Raw genomic sequence first — 13,692 nt, 5'->3', positions numbered from 1 at the left:
TGCTCGTTAGTGCCGCCAATATAAATATTAGTGCTCAAAGTGTAACAGCTCAAAACGTTGTAAAAGGGATCTGCTAACTTCATGCAGCAAACCCACATTTGTCAAATTGTCTCTGTCCTAATGCGAATTTGAAGCGGCTCGTTATTGCTTCACATTCGAACGTTAGTGCTGCAAGGGATCCGTATCAAAAAGGTACCAAACCACCTCAAAATTAAATGTGGCTTATTGGGACCGGGACCTGCCAACTTCACGCCGGTAGACCAACAAACGAAATCCGTTTGATTTTCTACTTTAATCGATCTATCACTATTAGTGATCGTTAGTGTCGCAAAAAAAAAGTTAGTGCTCAAAGCGCAAGAGCTCAAGAGTGAAATTATGGGTTTGCAAAATTCATGCAGCAAGCCCACATTTATTAAAGTGGTCCTGCCTTAATGCAAATCTGAAGCTCCTCGTTAGTGGTTAGTTCTTTAAAATATTTTATTGAGTTAAAGGTACTAGTATTAGTATATTAAAAAGAAATCATACCAAAGTTTTGAACCGCATATTATAAAATGCAAAATATGAAAATAGAAATAGAAACCAGAGCTAATAAAGACATCACTAATTTAATCGTTATATAGTTTTTCACAAAGCAAACTCATATTTTCACATCTTGACCTGTTGCGCTTTCAGCACTAACGCTTTTTTTTGTGACACTAACGATCACTAATACTGATTGATCGATTAAAGTAGAAAACCAAACGGATTTCGTTTGTTGGTATACCGGCGTGATGTTGGCAGGTCCCAATAAGCCACGTTTAATTTTGAGGTAGTTTGGTACCTTTTTGGTGCGGATCCCTTGCAGCACTAACGTTCGCATGTGAAGCACTAACGAGCACTAACGAGCTGCTTCAAATTCGCATTAGGACAGGGCCAATTTGACAAATGTGGGTCTGCTGCATGAAGTTAGCAGACCCCTTTTTACAACGTTTTGAGCTGTTACACTTTGAGCACTAACGTTTATATTGGCGGCACCAACGTTGGTAGTTTAACTAGTGTAAAGATTGTATCGATTTTCTTAAATGGGTCTGCTGGCATGAAGTTAGCAGGCCCACAAATATTGTTTAAAAATAGTAAGTTTCCTTTTGTGCACTAACGATTTCTTCAGCGGCACTAACGGAACACTAACGATATGAGTAAGCAGAACCACGGTCTGCTGTAGTAGGCCTGCCAAGTTCATGGGCATGGAAGTATAACCTTCCTTTTTTATCGTGATCCTTACGATCAGACGTCTCAATCAAAAGTTATAGACTAGAAACCAATGTCGAAAAAAAATTCAAAGGGCTGTAACTTTTGAACTAGTAGTCCAATCTTGGAACTGTTTGAAATTATGGATTCTACAGGCCACATTCTATAAGAAAATTTTTTTTCCGGGTCGATTTGAGACAATTTTTTTTTCGGGGCTCAAAAAAAGGCAGTGTATAACCTTCCTTTTTTACCAAAAATCGACTACATCAAAATTTCTCGGGAAAACACTTTTTCTTATTAATTTTGGTGCGTAGAATCCAAAACAATTCGTACTTTTTCGATCAGACTTCTCAATCAAAGTTATAGACTAGAAACCAATTTCGAAAGAAAATTCAAAGGGCTGTAACTTTTGAACTAGTAGCCCAATCTTGGAACCGTTTGAAATTATGGATTCTACAGGCCACATTCTATAAGAAAATTTTTTTCCGGGTCGATCTGAGACAATTTTTTTTTCGGGCCTCAAAAAAAAGGCAGTGTATAACCTTCCTTTTTTACCAAAAATCGACTGCACCAAAATTTCTCGGGAAAACACTTTTTATTATTAATTTTGGTGCGTAGAATCCAAAACAATTCGTACTTTTTCGATCAGACTTCTCAATCAAAAGTTATAGACTAGAAACCAATTTCGGAAAAAAATTCAAAGGGCTGTAACTTTTGAACTAGTAGCCCAATCTTGGAACTGTTTGAAATTATGGATTCTACAGGCGACATTCTATAAGAAAATTTTTTTCCGGGTCGATCTGAGACAATTTCTTTTTCGGGCTCAAAAAAAGGCAGTGTATAACCTTCCTTTTCTTACCAAAAATCGACTACACCAAAATTTCTCGGGAAAACACTATTTCTTATTAATTTGGGTGCGTAGAATCCAAATCAATTCGTACTTTTTCGATCAGACTTCTCAATCAAAAGTTATAGACTAGAAAAAATTCAAAGGGCTGTAACTTTTGAACTAGTAGCCCAATCTTGGAACTGTTTGAAATTATGGATTCTACAGGCCACATTCTATAAGAAAATTTTTTCCCCCGGGTCGATCTGAGACAATTTTTTTTTCGGAGCTCAAAAAAAGGCAGTGTATAAACTCGGAAAGTCAAGTCAGGAGTTTATCTGATAACTAGTTGATAAGGCTCATTATTTTCAGATTATAGTTCAATAAATTTTAATGTGATGTCGCCACGCTACAAATTTTAGTTAACTCTTTTAAAAAAACCTAGGAGTAAAATAGAAAAAAACAGCTACAAAGCAAGTAAGCAGAAAACATTTTTGAAATATGTTCAAAATGTTGACCTTTTTATTCATCTTTTTTGCACGTAAAATAATTTTTAAGCGATACAACTTAAATATACTTTACACACTATAGTACAAAAAACTTTTATGTTCTATCACACATACAAAGCTTGAAGAATAAACCTGTAATAAGTGAAGTGTTACCCTTTCAACTTCTCCATTATTTAACTATGGTCCTTTGCAAATAGAACTGTACACTTAGATTTTCCACAAATATAGTATATTCTTTAACAAGTCTTAAGGCAACATAGAGACAATATAGTTTTTTTTAGAGAAGTTGAGGTATCTTTATGCGTATAACATTGGCATGAGTAAATTTATCGTTTCAAGTCTATTTTTTACCTCACAACAAATACAATCAATCGCAAACATACAAGACTAGATTTCTGGACAGCCATCTAACCTAAGCTGTAACGATTTAACTTAAGAAAAATGCTCTTTGTTACAACAGCTTAAAATACCTTATGATGGTTTACTTGAGAATCCTTATAGCTTAAATGGTCCATAGTTTGGCAAATCTGTAACGTTTCAAACAAATAGAAAATCGTGTAACAAAATGTTTTATTAAATGAATCTAAAAAAAATGCAAAATTCCTTGCCACTAAATTTATATAAACACAATCGTTGGAGATCACAAAATTGCTAATTTTCTAAGAGTAGGTGAGCAGATGTTGAGCTTTCCTTACATCGTATTGTATAGAGGATTCCGCCGTGGTTTTATATTTATTTTAGCTAAGGGATGACTTTTACCAAACTGCTGCTGTTTCAAGCTGGCCTTCGCAATGACGGTTGCGACGACAACGTTAGGCGTGGGATTTTTTATTGGAGCGATCGGCGGTCGCTTCGAATGGTTGCCCGACTTTTCTGAGAACGATTTGCTTATATTAAAACTACTGATGAGAGGCGCTCGAGAGGAAGTGTCGTTCGAGACCTCGATGCAGGAAAAACGGCTAGTACGATGATTATTTGGCGTGAATACTTTCGGTCGGAGATTAACTTGGGATTCCTTGCCCTTTGTGCAATCCTCAAATTTGCCGATTAGCATTTTAAAGCTTAGATCTTCGCCCGGATCTGAATTGGTAGGGCTTAAATCGCATTTATCCTTCTCAATGTGAACGCTGTGCGGCGACGACGGTAGACTCTTAGGTTTCGAGCTGTCGTCCTGAGCAATTTCCACATTTGTTTGATTCATTCGTTCGACGTTAGTAACAGTCTTCGCCTCAAACTCCTTTTTTAAACTTCGTACGATGCCCGAAATATTGTGGTCGGGTTCTGGTGGCAGTTCTTCTTTAAGTACTTTGGAATCCTTCAAGGATTCCATGAAATGTTTGTGCTTTTTAACAGAAGAGCACTGTGCAGTAGATATCACATTTAAATTTGACATTTGACTAACATTTGATGTCGAACGAGAGAGTGAACCACCTTCTTGAGGGATGATATCGATCGAAGATCTTTCTGGTGCGCTTGCCGATAAACGAGTACAGTTATATACGTTTAAGCTGTTTTCTTTCGGTTTTACTATGTTGATTTCGGATGATATGGCACTAGAAACCGTTTCCTTTTCGGGCAAATTCTCTATGAGAGCCAAATTAAATGCCTCAACTACGTTTTCTCTGTCCGGAAATTCGCATTGAAGCGTTTCTAATGAGGGCGACTTCCCCTCCTCTAATCTCCGTTTCGATCGCCTAACCGTCCCTGGATACCAGGGGGTTTCATCACAATTTCCAGCCGTATCGACGTGCAGAGTCTTTTCGCCTTTCTCATTCATATAATAGACGGGGCCCCCGGGTCGCATGTCGTAGGATCCCCAGGAGCTGTTCCGCGAAGGTAAAGTTCGCGTGTCTCCCGATCCGAGTGAGCTGTGGCGCGACGGTGCGTCCCGAGTTTCACTCTGATAACCTAATACTACGGCACTGTCGTAGGAGCCCCACGAACTTTGTCTCGAGGGACAATCGCGGGGGGAATCGTCGGCAGCGCCCTCTATAATGTTCGGTGGTAAGAGTGGAATAACGGAATTGCGCTGTTGCTTTCTTTCCTCGCGATCGAATACGCGATCCAATTGATTAGAGAATGGATCACCGTCTTTACACAATTTAGTTTGATAGGTATCAGGAACTTCGTTTACACTGTCGTTATAGGGAGCAGCACATGCTTCAACAGGTTGCAGTACTGTAGAGGCCGTCCACATTGTCTGTTCGGGTTCACATTGTTCACTATTTACACTACAATTAAAATCACAGGCATTATTGGTTGAGTCGTTTGAGTAAGCGATCGATTTTTGTTCTCCGGGGTCCCAAATTTCTTTTTTGACGAGAACCGCTCTAAGCGTTGGCGGTGTTAGTTTAGATGTCGGCAGAACGTCATCCAATGGATGATTTGAGGAACTATTTGATGGGGAAGTTGGTGGCGACTCGTCCGCATTTGGCGTTAGATTTAAAACTAATTTCTTGCGACACTCCTTGGAACTGCCAGTTTCACTTTGTAATTCGAATTCGTTCACCATTTGTTTGACGGTGGCCGCGACGGCTTCAATGTCGCACGGAAGCTGTCCAGGTAAGTGCCTGATTTGGTTTGGGGAAACGCTGTAAGATTCTCCATTATCACATGGTAGTAATACATTTCTGTGGAGTTTTGTAACACTTTTGTGCCTCCTTAATGAGCCTAACGATTCCTTCGACAAGGATTTTCTGTTCAGATTTTCCAGGGAGCGAAAGGGCGTGACTGACGTTGACAGAACTTCCGCGTCCTGGGAGATCTCGGGCGACCACGACTTCGGTCGCGTTCCGAGCTGTCGTAAGTCTTGCCCCGACATGGTCGTTTGCAAAACTGCGCTTCGCGACAAGGCTTGTAGTAGCGGAGTGGGTTGGCTACCGGGTGGTAATGAACGTTCGCCCTTTTCGCCGGGCGATTTTAAATTTGTTTCCGATTTGGACCTCTGCAGTTTCTCTTTGTTCTTCATTGCGTCCAGAATACCTTGATATGTTTCCAGTTGCGTTACGAAACTAGTATTGGGCTTTATACAGCTGCGTTTGTCTTTAACATGTCGCATTGCAGTTTTAAAATCCCAATTGTACGCCTTCATCGCATAAGCAATTACGACCGAAGCTGATCGGCTTATACCCATCTTACAATGGACGAGAACCTTTGATCCTTCCTTTCTAGCCTTTGTTATGTATTTGTACGTGTTATCCCAATGCTTCAGCAAGTCCGTCTTTTCATCGTCATATACGCGAATGTTTAAGTAGTCAAACGTCCCCGGGAAGAAGTTGTCTATTTCTCTGGTCACATTTAAAATATGACGCACGCTGTAACAATTACACGCGACTTAGTATACCGCAAGTAAGGCAAAGAAAAATATCTTACCCATTCCTCTGGAGTTCCTCATAATTGGAAGCGTTCCATTCAGATCCCAAATACACGTGATCAAAAATTTCGGTAGGTGCATCCATTTGGCCCAAAATGGTTAACATCTCCTGATCGATGAACGATTTGTATTCGGCTAAATTCATATCTAACTCCTCCTCTAGTTTAATTCTAATGCATTTACTTGTGACCTCATCTAAGTCGACGCTCATCATAATTTCTTTCAGGGTGGATCTAATTACTTTTTCGGCCTCCTCCCGTTCGGTGGGCTTCGTTCGAACGGAATCGGGAGATGGGGGCCGCTTCGATTCCAAATCATCCATCGCGTGCCATTCGTTAAGGCATGATCTATCCGATTCGATTTTTTGCTCATAGTAATCGACCCAATCGTGTGATAGACCGCCTTGGAAGTAGTTCTGTTCGCGCGCTTTGGAACTCGCCTTATGAAGAGTCTGAAGTGCTGACCTGAAACAAAAAGCGAGTATTTAAATACGCAAGGAACGCGGATTTGATAACAATTTTGATAAGGTGAAGGAATCTCCGGAATTGCCCACGTTATCGCGGTCACGGTCATGACCACGACAGGAAGGCGTGTATCAAACGGCAGGGTGAATTAACGGGAACTCATTCACGTGCAAACGTTTATTAAATAATTAACTGCAATAGTCTCCAAATCTACGAGGAGAGTAGGAAATTGGTAGGCAGAGAATTCCTTACATAAAAAAACTGTTATACAAATGCTGAAATTTACTACAATCTAATTTTCGGGCCAATTACCACAGACAAGGGCAGTAAGGGTACTCACTAGATTGTTTTTTTAATTACTTTGAAGAACCAGTTAATTATTTCGCCAATTACGCCGAGTATAATTTAATTAATTTATTTTTTAGGTGCTATTGCTTACGTTTTGTCCGTACCCCTATCTGAAGTGTTGGAACTATTTTTAGGCAAATGGCCCCATAGTGCAGGGGTTAAGAGCCAAAATAGGTTTCAACCTTGCATTTTGTGATAACTTTATGAAACTTTCAGAGGACGTTCTAGACACCCTAAGGTTCAATTTCAGCTATGCCGCCACCCCCGCAACTCCGGACGGCACTTGCTATAGCGGGTTTCTTAAGCGCAAGGTAGCATTTCAATACCCGCCTATAAAATGGGTCAAAAATGTATGTCCAGCGTTTGTTTTGTATTTTCTTACATCTAGGAAGGTTGAAGGGAATTGTCAAATACCCAGGGAGAATTTATTTAGGGTATTTTACGTGGTTTACCTATTTTTAAGGCGCTTTTAACAGTGCGCACTAGGGAATGCAATCCCGCAGCAAAATCTCAATTCCGGTATTTGCGGGATTGCTAGATGTTAATCCCGCGGGATCCCGGAATTTGCGGGATCTCGCAAAACTGTAAATAAATTGGCAAATAAGAAATTCTGTGCGGTTAACTTCTGTATTAAAATAAATCGCTAATTATCACAATATTTAACAAAAAAGTACCTTCTGCCTCACTTAGAACTCAAAAAAACCTTACCTGTAAAGCACAAAAAGTGCCTCAAAAATCATACTACATTTTTAACGAAAAAAGTTTAACAATTATTTAAAAAATAATTCGCCGTTATCAGTTTCATTAACAAAGTGAACAGAGTCGTCCCCTTGGTCGACAAATTACTCAGTCCCGCAAATCCCTCGATTTATGTGCGGGATTAATCTCGCAAAAATGCTGAGGGATCCCGGTATTTCGGGATCCCGCAATCCCGGTATTGCATTCCCTAGTTTCTAGTCTATAACTTTTTATGAAGAACTCTGATCGAAAAAGTACGAATTGTTTTGGATTCTACGCACCAAAATTAATAAGAAAAAGTGTTTTCCCGAGAAATTTTGGTGCAGTCAATTTTTGGTAAAAAAAGGAAGGTTATAATACACTGCCTTTTTTGAAGCCCTAAAAAAAAAATGCCTCAGATCAACCCGGAAAAAAAATTTCTTATAGAATGTGGCCTGTAGAATCCATAATTTCAAACAGTTCCAAGATTGGGCTACTATTTCAAAAGTTACAACCCTTTGAATTTTCTTTCGAAATTGGTTTCTAGTCTATAACTTTTGATTGAGAAGTCTGATCGAAAAAGTACGAATTGTTTTGGATTTTACGCACCAAAATTAATAAGAAAAAGTGTTTTCCCGAGAAATTTTGGTGCAGTCGATTTTTGGTAAAAAAGGAAGGTTGTACACTGCCTTTTTTTGAGGCCCCCAAAAAAAATTGTCTCAGATCGACCGGGAAAAAACATTTTCTTATAGAATGTGGCCTGTAGAATCCATAATTTCAAACTGTTCCAAGATTGGGCTACTAGTTCAAAAGTTACAGCCCTTTGAATTTTCTTTCGAAATTGGTTTCTAGTAGGGAATGCAATCCCGCAGCAAAATCTCAATCCTGGTATTTGCGGGATTGTTAGATGTTAATCCCGCGGGATCCCGGAATTTGCGGGATCTCGCAAAACTTTAAATAAATTGGCAAATAAGCAATTCTGTGCGGTTAACTCCTGTATTAAAATAAATCGCTAATTATCACAATATTTAACAAAAAAGTACCTTCGGCCTAACTTAGAACTCAACAAAACCTTACCGGTAAAGCACAAAGGGTCTTCTAAAGTGCCTCAAAAATCATAGTACATTTTTAACGAAAAAAGTTTAACAATTATTTAAAAAATAATTCGCCGTTATCAGTTTCATTAACAAAGTAAACAGAGTCGTCCCCTTGGTCGACAAATTCCTCAGTCCCGCAAATCCCGTGGGATCCCGCTCCATTTATGCGCGGGATTAATCTCGCAAAAATGCTGCGGGATCCCGGTATTTCGGGATCCCGCAATCTCGGTATTGCAGTGCGGACAGTAAAATCGTGACGGAGACCTCTTTTGGCTGCTCTATTGAATATTATACTATGCTCTAAAGTATTTATTGAGACAGTACAATGCTGAAAGGAAAGTTAACAATATCTACGGCACTAAAATTATTGAGCCCTATCTTGAGAACACTCGCCTCCGCAGTCGCACAATTCGGTGCAGGCCACATCGGACTTGACAAAGCTGCATCTTTGTGTGCAACCTTTCTTACATCCACATTTTACTAAGATTACAAAAGCTTCTGGAACTGGAGGTTTTAAAGTCCAGACAGGCTCCCATTCTTGATCTTCACTCGAGTTTCTTAATGCTTAATAATACACTTTTTTTCTAATTGAAACCATACTCGACTGTGGTTCTATTAAAAGCTCCTTTTTCAACTGCGAGCTGCGAATACCTGAGTAAACTCCGTCCGTTCGATCGCTAGTCTGCATTGATCAATTGTTCCAAAACGAAAACAAGGGGGTACAGTCTAACTTTCGCCACAAAACCAGAGTCTGCGATATCTGTAAAATTGTCTTGATCGAAATGGAGTAAAATGATAAACCGGGGGGTCAATATACTAAACCTTCCCCATAAAAATTGAAAAATTTGAACACAAATATTTCATATTGTAAAAGGCGACTTTATCTCCAAAAGCAAAACTGTGATATGTACCTACAACCGACCATTTTGGAAATGTGGTGCAAGTTCTAAAAAAGTGAATAAAATTTCGGAAATATCTAAAAATTGATAAACGGTGTAGAAACTTTCAAAAATGTTTTGAAAATGTCAACTGTTGGAAATATGTAGGAAATATTTTCTGATGGAAAATTTACAGATACTACAAAAATAATCAGAACAAGTCTAGATGTAAGCCACTAAACAAAGCAAGATTTCCTAAACCAATTTGGAAAATTTTCTGCGGTATTAACGCTTTGAATCGATTCACACCTAATTTTTAAATCGTAATGATAGGCCCACGATTTTTTTCACGATCCGCAACCTTGCGGGGGAAGGTATCGCCCTCTCCCCACCCACCGTCACATCGGGTTCGTTTAAGCAATATGTGCCGATCTTCTTATTCACTTTCCGTTTTGCTAATACCGTTTTTCCCTATACATGGAAGACCTCACATTATTTTCTATATACCTCAAGTCTAATTGAAGAAGAAATGGCCCCAAACCGAATCTTCCAAATTTCAGGTTTCCGTTCGAAAAACTGCCCGAGATATTGAAAACGTAGGTTTAATCCTTGAACCGCACGAAAGGACATTTACACACTGCCCAAATACATTCCAAACAAAAAAACCTACTTCAGCATTGGAAATTTTATTAGAAGCTGAAAATGGTGCGAAAATATCAATTGTGTGGGCTTCGTGTCGCCCACGAGTTTTCGCCATTTTAAAGTGACATTCCGGAACTAAACAAGATCCATAACGGCCTTACCATTTTCCAAGAGCAAGTCGGAGCCTTTGGGTGGAATGGGTTTATGGCGCGTAATTTAAAAATAGTCGAATTTTTGGCAAGCGTTCCTTTACTACGCTGTAAGTTACATAAAAATACCAAAAAAGGAAATTTCCAAATTAAGAAATGACCTACGTAGATGTCGCAATTCGACGTACATACCTATTGCAATTCCACGGGTTTGTGCTAACAATGCACCTCTGATTGACAACCATTATACCACGCGAGTATATACTTCACAATAGAAAAACGTCAATCAATTTCCGTTATGATCTTCCAGCATAACGGACAGAAGACGAACGCACCAGAACAACAACGCGACCAACATAAAACTGACCAGAACTTCGAATCCTTACATTTGTGCAAATTAATAACGTAGAGGTGGTCATAGAAAACAACTCGCTTACGATTCCATCGCCATATTTAGTCACAGGTAAATAAATTACTGTCAATACCTCCGCTGCTCCAAAAGTGTAACCGTGATTGTATCGGCGTTGGGTTGAAATTTTTTTATTAACGTGCTCCAAAGATGGATAGCGGTCGAGACGCAAGGACGTTCGAAGGAATTAAAGAGTCGAGCTTCGACCCTTTCGGGCCAAAGCCTTAATTGGTTATAAATAAGTGTCGAGTTATATAGGTCGGGAGATTTTACTCTAAATTTAACCTCAATCATAGAGACGTCCTTCGGTTTTCTTTAATTTTAATTTAATGCAGCTGCATGTAATTGGCCCCAAGTGCACGACAAAAAAACCTTGAAATAAACCGTCATCGTTCGATTTTCTTATGTTTATTAAATGAATTCGGATCAGAAGGTGCAGTTTTGTGGGAAGTAAATGGAAATACCAAGTGACTTTTGCCCAATTCCAGTCGCAAGTCTATACGTTTGAGAAGGCTGCAACTCAAAAAGCCACGAAATGATTAGGACTATTAAAAGCGAATGTAGAGGTTGATCGGGTCGCATTGTCACTAATTATGACGGTCGATTCGAACTCTAGAACTGCGTAGCGGAAAAACCAAAGACCCACCCGGGAAAAATGTGCGTACATTTCTAAAAGATGTATCACTTGCCCTTCGTAAGTACCCACTTCCGACGCTCTGTTTTCGAGATATTCGCATTCGAGTTTTGGCTTTTTCTTAAGTAAATTGGTTTATAAATAATGATTTAGGCCGATTTTGGGCAATGATGGATGTCAAAGTTAATTTTTGATAGTTGCACATCTGGAACCCATAAGTCTTCATATAGCGCAGCCTCGAAGTCAATATTCGATTTATAATATATAACAGTTTTTAAACAAATTTTCATATGGAAGTATCTTACTTCTATAGAACAAACTCAAAAATTACTTTAAAATAACATTCAAGATGGCGATTATCTTTGTTTTAAAAGGGACGTATTTTTACATAATTAAAAGAAAGTTTTTTATTTTTTTTTCAACGGTCTAAGACACCGTACGATTGAACAACCCCAACAGCCCCAAATATTGCGTAAATATTATATTGCGTAAACAAACGTTATTTATTTATTGGTTTATTATATTTGAATTTGTTATTTCAGTGTCTATTTTTCTTTTTAGTACTGTTTGTAATTGCGTATTATTTTCATGATTAAAGTTTATCGCTTTTGTAAATTGTTGATTTAGATTTGTGTATTTAATTGTAAAACGGGAAACTGCGAATTAAAAAAAATGTAGGGACATCTGGCCGTTTACGATAAGAAGTTTTTTTATCGGACGAAATTTAATTAACGTACGTGTTCTAATCGCTGTTAAAGATAACGGAGAAGCAGTTGTGCGAGTTAGTTCGGCGTAAGTAGGGACGACCAGAAAAGCCGAAAGTTGCCGATTTTGTTTTCATTTTTTTCTTATGTTATTTGAACAGATACAAAAAATAGAATGCACTTTTTCATTGTCACTTTTTGAGCTCTACAAGACACCGTTGCGAGATTGTCAATACAACGTTTCGTTTCGGAGAAATCATCAACTTTATTTTTTTATACAGTCCGTAAAAAAAAGTACATACCGGTATTGAGTAGCATTTTTAGCGCATTTTTGGAAAAAAATACGCTATTATATTGATATGGCTGGCTAGCTGGCCGTCAGGCTGAGATCTCAGCAATTATAATAGTTAGAGACTTCAAATTTTCACTAAAAGCTTTCTGATGTAGTGTAGATGTGCAGACTCTAGTCTATTTTGATTTAGATTACTTGTGAGATCGATAATTTAAGAAAGTAATTTCGATATGGTTTTCGGAGGTGCTATAATTTTACCGCTAGATAAACAACTTAATTATTAGCGTATTTTTGTTAGCGCATTTTTGAAAAAAAATACGCTACCTATTTATATTCGTTATGGCTGGCTGTCCGGCTGAGATTTAGCAATTACAATTGCTAGAGACTTTAAATTTTCACTAAAAGCTTTCTGTTGTAGTGTAGATGTGCAGGCTCTAGTATATTTTGAGTTAGATTACTCGTGAGATAAATAATTTTAAACTTTGTTAATGAAATACTGATCTGCATTACCAAAAATGCGCTTTCATCATGCATATGCTGATTTACAACTTGTTTATTACGAATACAATGATGCACGGCATACAAAATACAAAAAAAAACAAAAGTTGGTTTTTCAACAGGTTGGTGCACTTTCACATAATCCCCTAGTCATGCGAAAATACCTATCGGACAAACTTCCTGGAAAATGGAAAATTTGTCCGACAGTAATTCTCGCACTAAACAGTTGTGTGTGGGTGCACCGTCCTGTTGAAACCAACACGGTTTCCAACTTTTTTTATTTTTTGTGTGCCATGAGTACTTTTGTTCTCTTACGCGTTCCCTCCTCAGTGAAGAGTGCAGGATGCGAGTTCAAACTTGAAAAGTACTTTCAGATCTTCTTGACAACGCAGGTACGCGTTCCGATGGAATACCAACCCTCTTTAGACTAACAACAGGTCCTTTTCTTGATTCTGAAATGATAATTTGGTTTCCGTATTTCGTCTGAATGAGACTTTTCATCTTTTAGATTACAGACGTGAATTTTTGAAATCATCGGCATATTGACTGTGCGGGAATACGACACGTAAGCGAGAGGAGAAAACTAAGAGGCACTCTCCCTCTCTATCGCGCTTCTATTGGTCGCATACAATCAACAATGCTGTGACAGTGCGTTGATGTGCTATCACTACCCAAGCCATCTCTTCAGTTGAAGGATAAGCGGATACTGTTCGTATGGTCTGATGTTTGTTATTAGTTCTTTTGATGGAGGGGATGCTTGTGCCGCTGCAAACCATCTCGCGAGAACTACCAGTCCCCTAGGGAGATACCGAACTTACCCATCTAGCTGGTTGCAGGGGGCAAGCTATGGTGCTTGGTTTCATCCCAAAAACATCCTACAAACCTACAACTAACCTGCTCCAATGGAACAAAGGCATCTCAATCA

The 13,692-nt window shown here is 38.7% G+C and overlaps 1 protein-coding gene across 5 annotated transcripts in view; it reads right to left on the bottom strand.

Moving 5' to 3' along the window:
- Positions 1 to 2,553: 2,553 nt before the first annotated feature.
- LOC116177475 overlaps positions 2,554 to 13,692 on the bottom strand; it is a 96,374-nt gene continuing 85,235 nt past the window's right edge. For 4 of the 5 annotated variants that reach the window (XM_031496462.1, XM_031496460.1, XM_031496459.1 and 1 more), the window contains 2 exons: positions 5,935 to 6,399; positions 2,554 to 5,876 (listed from right to left, as the gene is read on the bottom strand). In XM_031496462.1, the coding sequence (XP_031352322.1) occupies positions 3,254 to 5,876; positions 5,935 to 6,399 (3,088 nt within the window). In that variant the 3' untranslated portion in view covers positions 2,554 to 3,253. Of the gene's footprint in view, positions 5,877 to 5,934; positions 6,400 to 10,422; positions 10,587 to 13,692 lie in introns of those variants that run through there. The other variant, XM_031496464.1, reaches the window with a different exon arrangement.

The sequence above is a fragment of the Photinus pyralis genome, unplaced genomic scaffold, assembly GCF_008802855.1.
Source record: "Photinus pyralis isolate 1611_PpyrPB1 unplaced genomic scaffold, Ppyr1.3 Ppyr1.4_LG7, whole genome shotgun sequence".
In the NCBI taxonomy this organism is placed as follows: Eukaryota; Metazoa; Arthropoda; class Insecta; order Coleoptera; family Lampyridae; genus Photinus; species Photinus pyralis.
Note: the sequence above shows the minus strand (reverse complement) of the source record. Positions and strands in the feature narration are given on the sequence as shown.